Below are 20,320 nucleotides of genomic sequence, written 5' to 3' on the forward strand. Positions count from 1 at the left end.
ATAGAGCAAAAACTGTGAAAACATTCCTTGCAAAAAGACACATAGGGTCAATGTCATGACCTGCAAATAGTCCGGATCTTAATCCAATTGAAAATCTTTGGTGGAAGTTGAAGAAAATGGTCCATGACAAGGCTCCAACCTGCAAAGCTGATCTGGCAACAGCAATCAGAGAAAGTTGGAGCCAGATTGATGAAGAGTACTGTTTGTCACTCATTAAGTCCATGCCTCAGAGACTGCAAGCTGTTATAAAAGCCAGAGGTGGTGCAACAAAATACTAGTGATGTGTTGGAGCGTTCTTTTGTTTTTCATGATTCCATAATTTTTTTCCTCAGAATTGAGTGATTCCATATTTTTTTCCCTCTGCTTGGTCTAAAAAAGTAACCGTTACTGACTGCCACAATTTTTTTTCCTGATTTCTTATAGTGTTTCTTAAAGCCAGAAAGTTGCCATTTGAAATGACTTTAGTTTTGTGTCAGGTCTGTGATATGCTTTTTTCTACAAAATTAAACAACTGAATGAACATCCTCCAAGGCCAGTGATTCCATAATAATTTAGGGGTTGTAAACTAACGATCACAGCAAATTGTTGTGCAAAGTTAAATTTGGTGAACCTGGTTTTGGTCCGTGAGTGATCTGCTCTCATAATTTCTTACCTAATCTGAGTGTCTTGAAGGATTCTGCAGAGAAATCTGTGAATGTGTGTTACAGTAAACCCCAGGATATGTAGCTGAGACTGACTGAGTGAGACTGGTGGTGATGGTTGATTTTCCCTGCACTTATAACAGTGTAGTGTTGCACAACAAAAATGTAGATGAGTGTGTGAGTTAGTCCATCCTCATTAATTTGTGTAGGTGGTAAAAAAAAGAAAAAGTTAACATCTTGTAATTCACCAAGGATGAAGTTAATCCTGCTGATTTTTGATGCGCTAGACCAATCCCAAAAGCAGCAAAGTTGCTTTTGCAATATAGAATTTTTATACTTTCTTTCAGTTGTGTTTAGAAACATGATACCCACTAAAATCAAATCAAATCAGTTTTATTTATATAGCACCAAATCACAACAAACAGTTGCCCCAAGGCGGCTTATATTGTAATGCAAGGCCATACAATAATTACGGAAAAACCCCAACGGTCAAAACGACCCCCTGTGAGCAAGCACTTGGCAACAGTGGGAAGGAAAAACTCCCTTTTAACAGGAAGAAACCTCCAGCAGAACCAGGCTCAGGGAGGGGCAGTCTTCTGCTGGGACTGGTTGGGGCTGAGGGAGAGAACCAGGAAAAAGACATGCTGTGGAGGGGAGCAGAGATCAATCACTAATGATTAAATGCAGAGTGGTGCATACAGAGCAAAAAGAGAAAGAAACACTCAGTGCATCATGGGAACCCCCCAGCAGTCTAAGTCTATAGCAGCATAACTAAGGGATGGTTCAGGGTCAACTGATCCAGCCCTAACTATAAGCTTTAGCAAAAAGGAAAGTTTTAAGCCTAATCTTAAAAGTAGAGAGGGTGTCTGTCTCCCTGATCTTAATTGGGAGCTGGTTCCACAGGAGAGGAGCCTGAAAGCTGAAGGCTCTGCCTCCCATTCTACTCTTACAAACCCTAGGAACTACAAGTAAGCCTGCAGTCTGAGAGTGAAGCGCTCTGTTGGGGTGATATGGTACTATGAGGTCCCTAAGATAAGATGGGACCTGATTATTCAAAACCTTATAAGTAAGAAGAAGAATTTTAAATTCTATTCTAGAATTAACAGGAAGCCAATGAAGAGAGGCCAATATGGGTGAGATATGCTCTCTCCTTCTAGTCCCTGTTAGCACTCTAGCTGCAGCATTTTGAATTAACTGAAGGCTTTTCAGGGAACTTTTAGGACAACCTGATAATAATGAATTACAATAGTCCAGCCTAGAGGAAATAAATGCATGAATTAGTTTTTCAGCATCACTCTGAGACAAGACCTTTCTAATTTTAGAGATATTGCGCAAATGCAAAAAAGCAGTCCTACATATTTGTTTAATATGCACATTGAATGACATATCCTAATCAAAAATGACTCCAAGATTTCTCACAGTATTACTAGAGGTCAGGGTAATGCCATCCAGAGTAAGGATCTGGTTAGACACCATGTTTCTAAGATTTGTGGGGCCAAGTACAATAACTTCAGTTTTATCTGAGTTTAAAAGCAGGAAATTAGAGGTCATCCATGTCTTTATGTCTGTATGACAATCCTGCAGTTTAGCTAATTGGTGTGTGTCCTCTGGCTTCATGGATACATAAAGCTGGGTATCATCTGCGTAACAATGAAAATTTAAGCAATGCTTTCTAATAATACTGCCTAAGGGAAACATGTATAAAGTGAATAAAATTGGTCCTAGCACAGAACCTTGTGGAACTCCATAATTAACCTTAGTCTGTGAAGAAGATTCCCCATTTACATGAACAAATTGTAATCTATTAGATAAATATGATTCAAACCACCGCAGCGCAGTGCGTTTAATACCTATGGCATGCTCTAATCTCTGTAATAAAATTTTATGGTCAACAGTATCAAAAGCAGCACTGAGGTCTAACAGAACAAGCACAGAGATGAGTCCACTGTCTGAGGCCATAAGAAGATCATTTGTAATCTTCACTAATGCTGTTTCTGTACTATGATGAATTCTAAAACCTGACTGAAACTCTTCAAATAGACCATTCCTCTGCAGATGATCAGTTAGCTGTTTTACAACTACCCTTTCAAGAATTTTTGAGAGAAAAGGAAGGTTGGAGATTGGCCTATAATTAGCTAAGATAGCTGGGTCAAGTGATGGCTTTTTAAGTAATGGTTTAATTACTGCCACCTTAAAAGCCTGTGGTACATAGCCAACTAACAAAGATAGATTGATCATATTTAAGATCGAAGCATTAAATAATGGTAGGGCTTCCTTGAGCAGCCTGGTAGGAATGGGGTCTAATAAACATGTTGATGGTTTGGATGAAGTAACTAATGAAAATAACTCAGACAGAACAATTGGAGAGAAAGAGTCTAACCAAATACCGGCATCACTGAAAGCAGCCAAAGATAACGATACGTCTTTGGGATGGTTATGAGTAATTTTTTTTCTAATAGTTAAAATTTTGTTAGCAAAGAAAGTCATGAAGTCATTACTAGTTAAAGTTAATGGAATACTCAGCTCAATAGAGCTCTGACTCTTTGTCAGCCTGGCTACAGTGCTGAAAAGAAACCTGGGGTTGTTCTTATTTTCTTCAATTAGTGATGAGTAGAAAGATGTCCTAGCTTTACGGAGGGCTTTTTTATAGAGCAACAGACTCTTTTTCCAGGCTAAGTGAAGATCTTCTAAATTAGTGAGACGCCATTTCCTCTCCAACTTACGGGTTATCTGCTTTAAGCTACGAGTTTGTGAGTTATACCACGGAGTCAGACACTTCTGATTTGAAGCTCTCTTTTTCAGAGGAGCTACAGCATCCAAAGTTGTCTTCAATGAGGATGTAAAACTATTGACGAGATACTCTATCTCCCTTACAGAGTTTAGGTAGCTACTCTGCACTGTGTTGGTATATGGCATTAGATAACATAAAGAAGGAATCATATCCTTAAACCTAGTTACAGCGCTTTCTGAAAGACGTCTAGTGTAATGAAACTTATTCCCCACTGCTGGGTAGTCCATCAGAGTAAATGTAAATGTTATTAAGAAATGATCAGACAGAAGGGAGTTTTCAGGGAATACTGTTAAGTCTTCTATTTCCATACCATAAGTCAGAACAAGATCTAAGATATGATTAAAGTGGTGGGTGGACTCATTTACTTTTTGAGCAAAGCCAATAGAGTCTAATAATAGATTAAATGCAGTGTTGAGGCTGTCATTCTCAGCATCTGTGTGGATGTTAAAATCGCCCACTATAATTATCTTATCTGAGCTAAGCACTAAGTCAGACAAAAGGTCTGAAAATTCACAGAGAAACTCACAGTAACGACCAGGTGGACGATAGATAATAACAAATAAAACTGTTTTTTGGGACTTCCAATTTGGATGGACAAGACTAAGAGACAAGCTTTCAAATGAATTAAAGCTCTGTCTGGGTTTTTGATTAATTAATAAGCTGGAATGGAAGATTGCTGCTAATCCTCCGCCCCGGCCCGTGCTACGAGCATTCTGACAGTTAGTGTGACTCGGGGGTGTTGACTCATTTAAACTAACATATTCATCCTGCAGGATGAATATGTTATCTATCAGGATAAATAGCATCTATCAGGATAAATAGCTTCATCTCGAGGATTTAAAGCATCATAATAACCAGACATTCTCTTCATTTTTCTATCACGCGCCAGCCTCCTTGTAATCCAGAATGGAGACAGCACCTGTCCTGCAGCAAATCGGTCACGTGATTGAAAACCCACTATACATGAACAAGAGTAGTCATACTCAACTCAACTTTTTTTTATGATCACACTGTGATTTTGTTTCAAGTATTTATTTATTATTACTACCTAACGTTCTTGGCATTTTTTTTCCACACAAAGTTAATGTTGATTAAAGTGTCTGTGTGTGTGTGTGTGTCCATGTGCATGTGTGTGTGACTGAGTGAGAGGAAGAGAGAGAGAGAGGTTGTTCTAAGACTGTTTATTTTTAATGATCTGTGTGAACTTGGTGATTAATGCAAATATCCAGTGATGTCAAACACTGTCAGCCTTGTTCACTGTATTCTTCTCAAAAGTAACTTCCAACTGACTTTATATCACCAGCAAAACTTAGACCAAACAAACAGTTAAAAAAAAAACCTGACCACCGCGTACGTTATGAAACAAGTTCACCAAGTAACTTTAAATACTATACAAACCAAAACAGAGGTGAACTGAAGAAAAATTAAGGAATAGTAACACAGCAACGTGAACTCCAGTCAAGCCAAGCACAGAGAGAGAGATCAGTTCCTGTCTGTCTGTGTGCGCGGAGGCTGCAGAGACGTGTCTGTGTAGGGAGGGGAGGACCCTGTGAGTGACTGGCCAATCACAGAGCGTGAAGACAGTCAGTTAGCCAATCAGGATTTTCCTTCAGCACGAGCACAGATATTGACGAGTTTTACTCATATCATGCTTGTTTGGTTGTCCATTCAGCTGCTCCCGTTTTTTTGTGTTTGGGGTTGCCACAGCAGATACAACCAGATTATGCTTGTGCTCATCAAAAATGCTTTATCTGTTCTGGATACTGGTCTAAAACGAGTATTTGGCTCAACCCTAATATGAGATACTCATTAATATCTACATGGAGGGGTGCATTTGCTCCTTTCTGATGTCTCATTTTCACAAACTTCTTACAGTTGTAACACATCAGGAATTGTCAACCTCCCATTCATCTTCTTTAATTAGTGCTGTGAGAGCATTTTGTAGCATGAGAGCATACACTAGGGCCACACCGTCTTTCTTCTGCTTCCCATCTATTTTGTAGCCCAATTCCTTTGCAAAATTCTTTCAGAACAACAATTTTCCAGCACTGTAGTGTGTTTTGGGTAGTTGTGAACTTTGACTCGGCCAACCATGCACCACCCGTGCTGAGATGCTGAATCATGCACCACCCGTGCTGAGATGCTGAATTAGCTTATCAAATAATAGATAGAATGTGAGGTAGGGCTGCACGGTATGACCTGAAATTCATATCGCCGTATAAATTGAATCCCTTCACAGTAACGGTATATTTTCAATATAAACGTAAGTGCAAAAATTATGTCTTTCTGGATGGGTCCTTAGCAAAGGTAAAGTGATCAAAATAAACAAATAAAAATGACAACAAAAATTAAAAACAGATGTAATATAATTTTGAAAACATTTATTGTGCAGATCTCAAAAGTACTGGTACAATTTGCCAGAAGGTACTCTAATCTAAGATGCAAGCCTAGATTCAATGTTTTGGTGAAAGAATTAAATAAATTTATGGTCAGCGGCTGAAGTTTCATCTGTTGAACACTAGATGGCACACCCCCTCTGAATACATGAAGCGCTTTCAGGATGAGCACTTACTCATTTACAAAAGTCAACACAAAACCACCAAAACATTTTATAAAAATACTTAATTTACTCATATTTGAAGTCAGTCTGGGTAAATTGATGTTACCTGGCTGATTTTGTCTTTCTAAACCGATTTTTAAAAAAAATGTGCGTTATTTAACGTGGCGCATTCTCAAATGTTTAATTCAGGTCGCCTTCCCCCAGTGCGTCTCACAAACTTACATGAACAGTAGTGAGAGTCAGTCACCTCAGCTCAGAACACCCCTCTCTGCCACAGCAAACTGATTCACACACACAGCCGCTTCACAGAGGAGTTTTCTTGGATCGAAAAATTCAACGGCCGTTATCGCAATTAGTTGGTGGAGTCCAAATCTCTACCATAGGCCAAAATTATACCGTGTACCAGATAAACCAGCTAAACCATGCAGGCCTAATGTGAGGCTTTGGTTGGTGCAAAAATATTTCATTATTACTGCAAATTAATGAAGATGAGCTGAAAACACTGCTGTATGAGACAGTATGGAATCTTTGAAACGCCTGTATTGCAACATTGTTTGCATGATAAAAAGACATCACAATACAAAATATACAACATAATTTGAAGTAAACCAGAATTTAGAAAGTAGAATGTGTGACTGGAAATGGTGCCAAAATGTTTCATCAGTCCAGCAAATTAGCAATGGCTAGCTTGTAATCGTTTTAATAATTTAAAGCATCTATGTTGTTGTTCTCAATTCTGCATAAAAAGAAAGAAATCAAGTGCTGTGCAACCACCTGGGGAACATTACCATCTTCTGGACAGTTTAGAATTGTGTATTCATATGGAATTATGAATTTTGAGTTTAAAGGCTACAGTCACAGGGTCTGTATACATTGTTTGTACATGAATGGACCAGACAAATGATGACTGAATGAATGGTGTTTCATTTCGTATGTTAAAATATTTCAGTGTGATCTTTGTTGTTCAGCGAGACATGTTTATGGAATATTGTGCTTTTAGTAACTTTGCACTGCAATACAGCCAAGATGCTTGACATAAAGCTTTTCTTCTGCATATATTATATAAATGATCGGCCAAATTTGACCATCTTCCAAGAAGGACCTCTAAGTCTATGACATTGATTAAATGAGTGGCTGACGGACCGTTATTTCATATCCTTCCATTTTGTTGATATGAATGGATCAATGCGCTGCTAATTCACTGTTATTCCACTGTTAATCAACAGTTCAGCACCTTATATAAAAGTCTGGCAGGCTGATACATGAAAGATATCTACTGCAAATAAATACATGTGTCCTTGTAATACAGTAGTGTTCAGAATAATAGTAGTGCTATGTGACTAAAAAGATTAATCCAGGTTTTGAGTATATTTCTTATTGTTACATGGGAAACAAGGTACCAGTAGATTCAGTAGATACTCACAAATCCAACAAGACCAAGCATTCATGATATTCACACACTTAAGCCCCGTTTACACATAGACGGTAAGAGCTCCCGGAAGCGTCCCGGAAGAGTTTTTGGCCGTCTTAAGGATCACACTCAGCTGTTAACGCCGGCACTAGGGGGCGTGGCTTACTTCCGGCTTTACCGGGAATCATCGAAAAAATTATTCAACATGTCGAATAATTCTGGGAGCGCTCCCGGAGAATTCGCGTGATGATGGAGACAACGCGAACAACGGCATTTGATACTTTTTAATCACCGTTTCATCCTGCCCCTTCCTGTAGTGCCGCAGTTTACACTGCCGTAATTGGCGGCCGGCGTTGTATCCCTAATCAACAGCATGTAAATGGCGATAGAGCCCACATCGGTGTCCTCAAGGGCATTTTAACCGGCGACAGAGGCAGACAAAACGGCGGCACTAGCGGACAGTACGCCATTCTAAACGCCACCTCCCGGTTAACGCCGTTCCAAACGGCCGATAGGCGGCGGTCAGTATGAAAACGCTAGCGCGCTGCATGCACTCGCTCACTCGCGGCCAGCTCCAGATATTTTTGCAGAGAAGCTCCAGTATGCCTCCTAAAAGAAAATTGACAGCGGCAAGGACTTACGGTCTGGTTCAGAAGCAGAGGGTAACCCTGTGGTGGAGACGGAGCAACACGTTGAGGAGGGGAAAAGGAAAGGAGAAGAAAAGGCTGAGTATCTCCCTCCCCCTGCAGGGACAGAGGCATGTATTCCTGCTGCTTCAGCCTATTATACTCTGGGGGCGGTGCCTATATGCAAAAGTTCCTGGAGTAACGCAAGATTTGCCTGGATAAATCCAGCGGTACACAGGGCATTATCGGCGGCAGCAGAACACCGCCGTTCTCACGCGCGTCTTAACCTGCGATTGTAAAGGATAGAACTGGGTATTAACCCCCGTTGCCTGATGTGTGCCGGATACTACGGCGTCAAAATGCCGCTTTATTCGGCGGATTTAGCGGCATTTTATCCGCGTATTTGCGGCTAGTACAGTGGTCAAAACGCCTGCGAAATGCTCCACCCCTTTCCACCACGAAAACAGCCGGAACTACCGCGAACTTCGGTCTACGTACTACCCGCCGACAAAACCGTGTATGTGTAAACCATGCTTTAAGGCTATGAAATTGGGCTATTAGTAAAATAAAGTAGAAAAGGGGGTGTTCACAATAATAGTAGCATCTGCTGTTGACGCTACAAACTCAAAACTGTTATGTTCTAACTGCTTTTTTAGCAATCCTGTGAATCACTAGAACTGGGTATTAACCCCCGTTGCCTGATGTGTGCCGGATGCTACGGCGTCAAAACGCCGCTTTATTCGGCGGATTTAGTAGCGTTTTATCCACGTATTTGCGGCTAGTACGGTGGTCAAAACGCCGGCGAAATGCTCCGCCCCTTTCCACCACGAAAACAGCCGGAACTACCGCGAACTTCGGTCTACGTACTACCCGCCGACAAAACCGTGTATGTGTAAACCATGCTTTAAGGCTATGAAATTGGGCTATTAGTAAAATAAAGTAGAAAAGGGGGTGTTCACAATAATAGCAGCATCTGCTGTTGACGCTTCAAACTCAAAACTGTTATGTTCTAACTGCTTTTTTAGCAATCCTGTGAATCACTAAACTAGTATTTAGTTGTATAACCACAGTTTTTCATGATTTCTTCACATCTGCGAGGCATTAATTATGTTGGTTTGGAACCAAGATTTTGCTTGTTTACTAGTGTGCTTGGGGTCATTGTCTTGTTGAAACACCCATTTCAAGGACATGTCCTCTTCAGCATAAGGCAACATGACCTCTTCAAGTATTTTGACATATCCAAACTGATCCATGATACCTGGTATGCGATATATAGGCCCAACACCATAGTAGGATAAACATGCCGATATCATGATTCTTGCACTACCATGCTTCACTGTCTTCACTGTGAACTGTGGCTTGAATTCAGAGTTTGGGGGTCGTCTCACAAACTGTCTGCGGCCCTTGGACCCAAAAAGAACAATTTTACTCTCATCAGTCCACAAAATATTCCTCCATTTCTCTTTAGGCCAGTTGATGTGTTCTTTGGCAAATTGTAACCTCTTCTGCACGTCTTTTATTTAACAGAGGGACTTTGCGGACTCTTGCAAATAAATTAGCTTCACACAGGCGTCTTCTAACTGTCACAGCACTTACAGGTAACTCCAGACTGTCTTTGATCATCCTGGAGCTGATCAATGGGTGAGCCTTTGCCATTCTGGTTATTCTTCTATCCATTTTGATGGTTGTTTTCCATTTTCTTCCATGCGTCTGTTTTTTTTTTTTTTTTTTTTTGTCCATTTTAAAGCATTGGAGATCATTGGAGATGAACAGCCTATAGTTTTTTGCATCTGCGTATAAGTTTTCTCCTCTCCAATCAACTTTTTAATCAAAGGTCAAGGTCAAGGTCAGGTTTATTTATAAAGCACATTTACAAACAGTCAACACTGCCCCAAAGTGCTGTACAATAAAAGGATTTAAAATGATATTGTTAAATACAAGAACAAAATAAATCAATAAGACAGTAAAAGATGTGGCAGTGTTCAGCTCATCTTGTATTAAAAGCCAGTGCAAAAAGATATGTCTTTAAAACAGTCTTAAAAGAATCAACTGAAGGAGCCAGTCGGACATTCAATGGCAGAGAGTTCCAGAGCTTGGGCCCCACAACAGCAAAGGCTCTGTCTCCCCTGGTCCTTAGCTTAGATCTGGGACAGACCAGTAAACTCTGGTCCGCGGAGCGCAGAGCTCTTCCTGGAGTGTACAATGACAGCATATCAGATAAATACAACACTTTTGGTTTTGCTCCCATTTTGTATGAGATGAACTCAAAGATCTAAAACTTTTTCCACATACACAATATCACCATTTCCCTCAAATATTGTTCACAAACCAGTCTAAATCTGTGATAGTGAGCACTTCTCCTTTGCTGAGATAATCCATCCCACCTCACAGGTGTGCCATATCAAGATGCTGATTAGAAGCCATGATTAGTGCACAGGTGTGCCTTAGACTGCCCACAATAAAAGGCCACTCTGAAAGGTGCAGTTTTATCACACAGCACAATGCCACAGATGTCGCAAGATTTGAGGGAGCGTGCAATTGGCATGCTGACAGCAGGAATGTCAACCAGAGCTGTTGCTCGTGTATTGAATGTTCATTTCTCTACCATAAGCCGTCTCCAAAGGCGTTTCAGAGAATTTGGCAGTACATCCAACCAGCCTCACAACCGCAGACCACGTGTAACCACACCAGCCCAGGACCTCCACATCCAGCATGTTCACCTCCAAGATCGTCTGAGACCAGCCACTCGGACAGCTGCTGGAACATTCGGTTTGCATAACCAAAGAATTTCTTCACAAACTGTCAGAAACCGTCTCAGGGAAGCTCATCTGCATGCTCGTCGTCCTCATCGGGGTCTCGACCTGACTCCAGTTCGTCGTTGTAACCGACCTGAGTGGGCAAATGCTCACATTCGCTGGCGTTTGGCATGTTGGAGAGGTGTTCTCTTCACGGATGATGCGAAGGAGATGTGTTGCACTGCATAAGGCAAATGGTGGTCACACTAGATACTGACTGGTATCCCCCCCAATAAAACAAAACTGCACCTTTCAGAGTGGCCTTTTATTGTGGGCAGTCTAAGGCACACCTGTGCACTAATCATGGTGTCTAATCAGCATCTTGATATGGCACACCTGTGAGGTGGGATGGATTATCTCAGCAAAGGAGAAGTGCTCACTATCACAGATTTAAACTGGTTTGTGAACAATATTTGAGGGAAATGGTGATATTGTGTATGTGGAAAAAGTTTTAGATCTTTGAGTTCATCTCATACAAAATGGGAGCAAAACCAAAAGTGTTGCGTTTATATTTTTGTTGAGTATAGAATGGGGCTTGACCGTGAATTGATTTAAAAACAAGCAACAAAATCTTAAAATCAATTCTAAAAGCAACAGGCAACCAGTGCAGTGAAGCTAAAACAGGAGAAATGTGTTGGTGCCGTTTGACTCCAGTGAGCAGATGCGCAGCTGCATTTTGCACCATCTGGAGACGATGCAGAGACGACTGATTAAGACCAACATACAAAGAATTGCAGTAGTCTAAACGAGAACTGATCAAGGCATGCACAAACCTGTTCCAGCTGATTTGGGGGCAGGTAACGCTTGATTTTACTTAAAAGTCTAAGCTGGAAGAAGCTTGTTTTGACCACTGTGTTGATCTGCTTCTCGAATTTAAAAGAGCTGTCTATAAAAACACCAAGGGTCTTAGCAGATGAACGACAGTAGGAGGCGAGTGGACCAAGGGCAGAAAGGTCAAGGTCACCAAAGACCACAATCTCTGTTTTGCTTTCATTTAGATTCAAAAAGTTTAAAGACATCCAGTCTTTGACTTCTTGAAAGCAAGTCTGTAGGATGGCAGATGAGTTTGTTTTAAGGTTCAGAGGTAGATAAATCTGCACATCATCAGCAAAGTAGTGAAACCTAATGTTATATTTCTTAAAAATTGATCCTAAAGGAAGCAAATAAAGCGAAAATAAAATTGGCCCTAAAATTGAACCCTGAGGTACTCCACAAGTTAAAGGGGCTTTCTGTGACGCAAAGGGACCAAGGTTTACAGAAAAGCACTGACCAGTCAAATAGGACTTAAACCATTTGAGCACTGTGCCATTTAATCCAACACACGATTCAAGGCGAGATAATAAGACCTGCTGGTCAACAGTGTCAAAGGCTGCAGTTAAATCCAAAAGCACAAGCACAGCTGAGCTGCCAGTGTCCATGATTAAAAGAAGATCATTAAAAACTTTTAAAAGAACAGCTTCAGTGCTGTGCAAAGGTTTAAAACCAGACTGGAACTTTTCAGTTATGTCAAATGCAGTAAGGTGCGACTGTCGTTGAGTATAGACCACCTTTTCAAGTATTTTCGATAAAAATGATGTCTTAGAAATGGGTCTATAATTAGAAAAAATAGCAGGGTCCAAATTATGTTTTTTTAAAAGGGGCTGTATCATGGCCTGTTTAAAGGAACAAGGAACGACACCTGAAGACAGAGAAGCATTAATCAGCTGTAAAATACAAGGGCCAACTGAATCAAGGACTTCTTTCAAAAGCTTAGCAGGAAGGAAATCCAGTGCACAGTCTGAAGGCCTTAAACTTTGAACAGTTTTAGATAGTTCACACAGAGAAATAGGCTCAAATTAACTAAAAACAGCTGTGCACTCAGGAATGATGCAGGGGTCAGCGATGACAGTTGGCAAAGAAGATCGAATGAGTGAAATTTTGTCACTGAAAAATTGATGAAATTTTTCACACAAAGAAACAGAGGGAACAGCACCAGTTGAATCAGTAGGGTTAACAATGTTGTTCAAAACATTAAAAAGAACCTGGGGTTTGTGAAGATTTGTAGACACAATATTTGCCATATACTCTGATTTTGCGGTCTTAACAGCATCTTGCTAATTTGCAAGTGAATGTCTTAAAATCCCCAGTGATACTTGAAGTTGATCTTTCTTCCATTTCCGTTCTGCACAGCGGCATTCCCGTCTGCGTGCGCGCGTCAAATCATTGTGCCATGGCTCTGAGCGTTTTGCACGCCGATTAGTGAAAGGGGCGACAACGTTGAGAATCTCTGAACACGTAGTATTGAACAAGCTAACCAACTCATCAATATTTGTATTAGAATCGTAAGACTTAAGTTCAGAAGCATGAAACGCAGCAGAAAAGAGTGGCGCAGTAGCGGGGCAGATAGCGCGCCGGAACGCATTGTTTCCTAATAGTGGAGGACACCGCAACAGAAAAAAGCACAGGAAAATGGTCCGATATGCCTGCGTTACAGATCTCTATGATGTTCACATTTAGACCACTGAATAAGATAAGGTCCAGAGTATGACCCTTGTCGTGGGTCGGGACATTTACTGCCTGCTTAAGATTAAAAGAGTCCACAACATTAAGAAAGTCATTGACCACGGGCTTGGATGGACAACAAACATGAATATTAAAATCCCCAGCAATTAAAAATGTGTTACGATTAAGAAAATTACCCGCCACAAAGTCAGAAAAGTCATTTATAAAATCTTTGTTAAATTTAGGAGGGCGATTAGATGAGTGCGCACAAGACAGGTATATCCAATCTGATTTCAAAGAGCTGTAGCTCGAAGCTCGCATAGGCTTTAGTGGGAAGCGGGCAGCAAACAAAGTCAGATTTAAACACTGTCGCCAAACCACTGCCTTTGCCTGTAGTGCGAGGGGAGCTGAAGAAAGAGCATCCCGGGGGAAGTAGCTCCGAGAAGGCGAAGGACTCACCAGCCCGAAGCCATGTCTCTGTTAAAAGCATAAAATCCAGCTTCCGTGATGTAAAAAAGTCATTAAGAATGAAAGTTTTATTGCTCACAGACCTTGTGTTCATCAGAGATAGATGAAGGATGAAGTCATCAGCCGTCTGTGAACGTAGTTCTCGGGAAAACAATCGAAGATTCATAAAATCCACACCGCGGTCTGGAACTCGACGTCGCCGAGGAAAGTACTCCAGCGCCGTTGCGCACTGCTCCACAACAGTGCCGTCACAAGCGACGGGAATAATCCAGCGCATTACCGGAGAGGCTTGGTTTGCCGGAAAGAGACAGCGGCGTTGCAGTTCAAAATTTAGCCCATGAAGGGACCGAAAGTAAGCCCTTACTCTCACGAGTACTCCACCTCGTTTACCCCGTGTCCTTGGTCGTTTCTTCCGGGGTACAACTGCAGGTGCACGCCTCAGGTAATCTGGCACCGCAGAGAGAAAAGGTGGTAGTGGGCATGAAGTAAAATCATCAAAATATACTTGCTTTAAAAATCTCTCATGATCATCACGAATACTTAAAAGTAACTGACGATCATACACAGTGAAAGCTGAAACATTTCGTTGCCACAGAAGCAAAAAAAACAGTGACAGAAAACTGAGAGCTGAGAGACGCTTCGCCGTGCACACTGCTGGCGCCATCATCCCCACCCAGTGTGATAATATCGATAATATTGATACCAACACTCTTCTAACTACGCTGTTCTTCTGAACAATGTCTTGAATGTCCCATTTTCTTCAGGCTTTCAAAGAGAAAAACATGTTCAACAGGTACTGGCTTCATCCTTAAATAGGGGACACCTGATTCACACCTGTTTGTTACACAAAATTGACGAACTCACTGACTGAATGCCACACTACTATTATTGTGAACACTCCCTTTTCTACTTTTTTTTACTAATAACCCAATTTCATAGCCTTAAGAGTGTGCATATCATGAATGCTTGGTCTTGTTGGATTTGTGAGAATCTACTGAATCTACTGGTACCTTGTTTCCCATGTAACAATAAGAAATATACTCAAAACCTGGATTAATCTTTTTAGTCACATAGCACTACTATTATTCTGAACACTACTGCACTATATTTTCTCTGCTTGTAATGTATTGTAACTGTTTTGCTTCAATTTTTCATTTTCCAGCCAGGAAGTATGACAGCGGTGAATATCTTAACATCACCGGCATCACCAGGGACCAAGCAGGGGACTACGAATGCAGCGCTCTAAATGACATCGCCTCTCCTGACACCAAAACAGTAAAAGTCACAGTCAATTGTAAGTACATTTCTTTCTTCTTCTATATGTCACCGTTTTTTAAATATTGCCGGCCATACATGAAAGACAAAGGTGGAATCTTCAGTGATGTTACTGCTCTTCAAAAAGATTACATCGAGAAACCTGAAAGAGTCAAAAGCTCGAGTTGAAAGTGTCTTAATATTTAATGTGAGAATCCCCTTTTTGTCTGCACATGAAGGTGATTAATTCACAGAATGGAAAGGTCTGGTGTTCTAAGCAGCATTCCATTATGCAGGTAATGAGTCTTTCAAAAAAGTGAGGCGATGGTAATGAGGAACCAGGGCATTAATGAATGATACTGGGCATTAGATCTCCTGGTTACACGGAAATCATCATTCCCAAGTATAAGCAGCAGTACTGCATGACAAATACTGCTAATCTCTCTCTCTCTCTCTCTCTCTCTCTCTCTCTCTCTCTCTCTCGCTCTCTCGCTCTCTCTCTCTTTTTTTAAGTGCTCTATTACTTCAATGTTATTCATTATTGATTCTGGTGTAGATGTTCTGTGCTAAATCTCATCGTTGGCGAAGCTCACCAGACAGTCAGCTACAGAGGCAGAGAAAAAACAAAAGCAAAGCCTCCTGCGTAACAATCAACCGTGCAAGTTCTATAATTGACATTTTAAGTGATAGATTTATAATAGGGAATCCAAATACATGTTTTGAGTTTTTATTTTAACTTTTCTGCATTGAGACAGAGATTATCCGTGTTTTATAATAAAAGGTTTGTGGCCATTATTTCAGCATACTGCCTGGATCTAATGAGCTGGTCTTGAGTGGAATTTTAGAGGACAGTTATTTATAGCTGTACTGAGACATGGGCTCAGGGATGAAAAATGCTTTGACAACTCTCAATGTCTTTATGTTTCACCACAAAGGAAGCATTCACAAGATTGATAGGGTGTGTCAAAGACGAGTTTTAAAGAGAGAGATAGCAGGTGGATGCGGCTTTGGATTCCAAACTGAATTAATTAAAGAGAAAGACTTATTTTTCAGTGAGACAATGTCACCATTGCCTGGGTGATACTTTGAGTGTAGGTATTCTGTAGTTCACCAAGTAATGAGGGAGTGTTTGCTTATGATTCGCCCTATGTCCATTTTTCTGAACTTGACAGATCAGAAGAGTTTGAACTTCAAAGCCATTCGTTGTCTTTATTACTGATCAATATAATACATGTAGGAAGGGGTTTGAATTCTGATGTGCATAATTTTTAGCACTGTTTAGAAATTTTATGTAAAATATACTCAACAAAAATATAAACGCAACACTTTTGGTTTTGCTCCCATTTTGTATGAGATGAACTCAAAGATCTAAAACTTTTTCCACATACACAATATCACCATTTCTCTCAAATATTGTTCACAAACCAGTCTAAATCTGTGATAGTGAGCACTTTTCCTTTGCTGAGATAATCCATCCCACCTCACAGGTGTGCCATATCAAGATGCTGATTAGACACCATGATTAGTGCACAGGTGTGCCTTAGACTGCCCACAATAAAAGGCCACTCTGAAAGGTGCAGTTTTATCACACAGCACAATGCCACAGATGTCGCAAGATTTGAGGGAGCGTGCAATTGGCATGCTGACAGCAGGAATGTCAACCAGAGCTGTTGCTCGTGTATTGAATGTTCATGTCTCTACCATAAGCCGTCTCCAAAGTCGTTTCAGAGAATTTGGCAGTGCATCCAAGCAGCCTCACAACCACAGACCACGTGTAACCACACCAGCCCAGGACCTCCACATCCAGCATGTTCACCTCCAAGATCGTCTGAGACCAGCCACTCGGACAGCTGCTGGAACAATCGGTTTGCATAACCAAAGAATTTCTGCACAAACTGTCAGAAACCGTCTCAGGGAAGCTCATCTGCATGCTCGTCGTCCTCATCAGGGTCTAGACCTGACTCCAGTTCGTTGTCGTAAACGACTTCAGTGGGCAAATGCTCACATTCGCTGGCGTTTGGCACGTTGGAGAGGTGTTCTCTTCACGGATGATGCGAAGGAGATGTGTTGCACTACATGAGGCAAATGGTGGTCACACCAGATACTGACTGGTATCCCCCCCAATAAAACAAAACTGCACCTTTCAGAGTGGCCTTTTATTGTGGACAGTCTAAGGCACACCTGTGCACTAATCATGGTGTCTAATCAGCATCTTGATATGGCACACCTGTGAGGTGGGATGGATTATCTCAGCAAAGGAGAAGTGCTCACTATCACAGATTTCGACTGGTTTGTCAACAATATTTGAGGGAAATGGTGATACTGTGTATGTGGAAAAAGTTTTAGATCTTTGAGTTCATCTCATACAAAATGGGAGCAAAACCAAAAGTGTTGCATTTATATTTTTGTTGAGTAGGAGGATCGGGACAATATTTTTACTCGTCATACAGCAACAAAAACACATCCTACAGCCACAGGTAAATTCTCAGTTAATATGAAAAAAACTTTTCATATTTTTCAGAGTGTAAGTCACACCAGTAACACCAATATAAGTCTGGTGTTACATTTATTTTTGAAACATGACACTATGGTTCATGCAACAAGAAGCAAAATGAATGTCACATTATTTATTTATAACACAAACACTGCAGTAACAATTAGAAGCAAATTAGCTAATAAATGTTAATGTACCAGGCAGAAAAATTGGGCAAACTGTTTCTTTTGGCTACTGAACATATCATACATAACATCATATCACCTCAGCTCTCTTTGGGAGAAACGTGCGGTCCAGAAAGCCGGAGGAATCATTTGATCAGCCTGGACACATTCTCTCCTCTGACTTTTCTCTCATGCCCTCTGGGCGGCGCTATTATGCACCTCCAAGGAAAACAAACAGATACTCAGATTCATTTATTCCATCAGCCATCAGGCTGTTAAATGTGGGGAAGTAGGCCGAGGCTGATTGTGGCCTGCACTGAATTTGGAGTCTGAAGGGTGTTTTACAGTCAAAGTTATTGTATTATTATTATTAGTGCTGATCTTGCTAATCTCTGGGTGCTGACAGGTGAGGGCAATTGTTGGCATGCGACTATGGAAAGTCTTGTATTTATTTTGTTCATTCCCTATTATTCAAACGGCTCAATAAGGCAGGTAACTGTGAATTGCCCTCCGGGGATAAATAAAGTTGTCTGATTCTGATTCTGATACTGTCTGTGAGGTAAACATGCAATGTAATTTGGGCTGTCTACACATCCATGAATTTCAGTCTCACTTTGGCCACCAGGGGCCTGGTAATCACTGTTAGGTACTAACAATACATTGCACAACAGTGCATTAGACTCTCATAGCAGCATTATGATGAATTCCTGTCACATATGATTGGCCAGATATGACCAGAAGCTTGATATTTGTAATCTAGACAAATTAATGAAACAGCCATCAACCTGTTCCTCCATTCATTCATTTTCAGCTGCTTATCCGGGTCTGGGTTGCAGTGGCAGCAGAGCAAGCAGCTCCGCACACACACTTCCCTGTCCTCGACCAAGTCCTGTAACTTTTTCCAGGAGATCCCGAGGTGTTCGCAAGCCAGCTGAGAAATATAATCTTCCAGAGTGTTCTGGGTCTTCCCCGTGAACTCCTTCCAGTTGGACATGCCTGGAAGACGTCCTTAGGGAGACAACCATCCTCACCAGATGCTCGAACCACCTCAACTGGCTCTTTTCGATATGGAGAAGGAGTGGCTCTACTCCAAGTCTGTCCCGGATAATAGAGCTTCTCACCCTGTCCAGCAGTCTTGACGGAGGAATCTCATTTCTGCCAGTTGTATCTGTAATCTTATTCTTTCAGTCATTACCCAAAGCTCATGACCATAGGTGAGGATAGAAGCGTAAATCGACTGGTAAGAGCCTTGCCTTCTGGCTCTGCTGCTTCTTTACCACAGTGGTCCTGTACAGTGTCCATAAAATTTCAGGTGCCGCCCCAATCCATCTATCGATCCCCCGCTCCAAGTTACCCAACTCGGGAACAAGACCCCAACATACTTAAACTCCTCCACTTGGTGCAGTAACTTTACCCTACCCCAGAGGGGACAATGGTCCATGGTCTCAGATTAGGAGGTGCTGATTCTCATCCCAGTCGCTACACACTCAGTCAAAAAACCTGCTCAGTGCCCAACGGAGGTCACCGCCTGATGAAGGCAACAAAACCACATCATCTGCAAAGATGCCCATATGTACTGGCATCTGGGCATTATTCTATTTTATCCATGCCTATTTTGCTCCCTCTGGCACTCTGTGTACTGTAGTTCAATGGTTGTTTATGTACCTTCAAATTCCAATGCTCTGCATTAACACCCCATAGTCTGTGGTTAACACCAACATGATGCATTATTTAATTATTTATAACACAAACGCTACCTTAGCCAGAGGAAGCTAAGTAGTTATTACTGTGTTATCAATATTATTATTATTATTATTATTATTATTATTATTATTATTATTATAAATATTATTATTATAATACCAGGTGCAAATGCAAGTAAACTGCTTAAACTGCTGAACGGAGCATCATATATGAAGTAAATGTAGCTCCCGTGTAGCTCCGTGTTAGCACTGGATAAATGTTGTATTTGTAGTGTTTGAAACAAGATGTCCGTTATAACATACAAACGTGAGGAGCTCCTTCTATTACGGAGTAAACCGAGAGGAATCACTCATCTGATCCCTCGTGAGCTGAGAAAACCGTTCCGTGGCTGCCAAGCCGGGGCTAAGCTGAAGGCTAGGCGGTGGAGATTTAAACCTTTCCTGCCATCGATCATCATGGGGAATGTCAACTCATTTTCCAACAAATGTGTGGAGCTGGAGGCACTGTTGAAAACAGACAGGACGTACCGTGAGTGTAGCCTCTTCTTTTTGACTGAGGCATGGCTTACGTACATTATTCCTGACTCAGCTGTCAATATGCCTGGCTTCACTCTGGTGCGGGCAGACAGAGAGGCAAAGAAGTGTGGGAAAATGAAAGGAGGTGGACTTGTGCTGCTTGTAAACAGTAAGTGGTGCCACCCCGGACACATAACCATGAAGGAGAAGATCTGTTCCCGGGAGGTGGAGATGCTAGTGGTCAGTTTAAGACCTTATTATGTGCCGAGAGAATTTTCTCACATCGTCTCCATTATTGTTTACATTCCACCGCGCTCTGACCCCTCCGTAGCATGTGATGTCATTTATGATGCGGTGGCAGGGATCCAGTGTCAACACTCTGATGCGCTGATTGTTATCTCTGAAGATTTCAATCA

At 41.3% G+C, this 20,320-nt stretch overlaps 1 protein-coding gene across 1 annotated transcript in view; it reads left to right on the forward strand.

The window, feature by feature from the left end:
• The window catches only part of LOC117518100 (neuronal growth regulator 1-like), a 469,907-nt gene that overhangs the window by 268,579 nt on the left and 181,008 nt on the right, over positions 1 to 20,320 (forward strand). The window contains exon 6 of the mRNA XM_034179163.1: positions 14,936 to 15,067. Within this exon, the coding sequence (XP_034035054.1) occupies positions 14,936 to 15,067 (132 nt within the window). The remainder of the gene's footprint in view (positions 1 to 14,935; positions 15,068 to 20,320) is intronic.

This window comes from Thalassophryne amazonica, chromosome 10 (assembly GCF_902500255.1).
Source record: "Thalassophryne amazonica chromosome 10, fThaAma1.1, whole genome shotgun sequence".
Classification (NCBI taxonomy): domain Eukaryota; kingdom Metazoa; phylum Chordata; class Actinopteri; order Batrachoidiformes; family Batrachoididae; genus Thalassophryne; species Thalassophryne amazonica.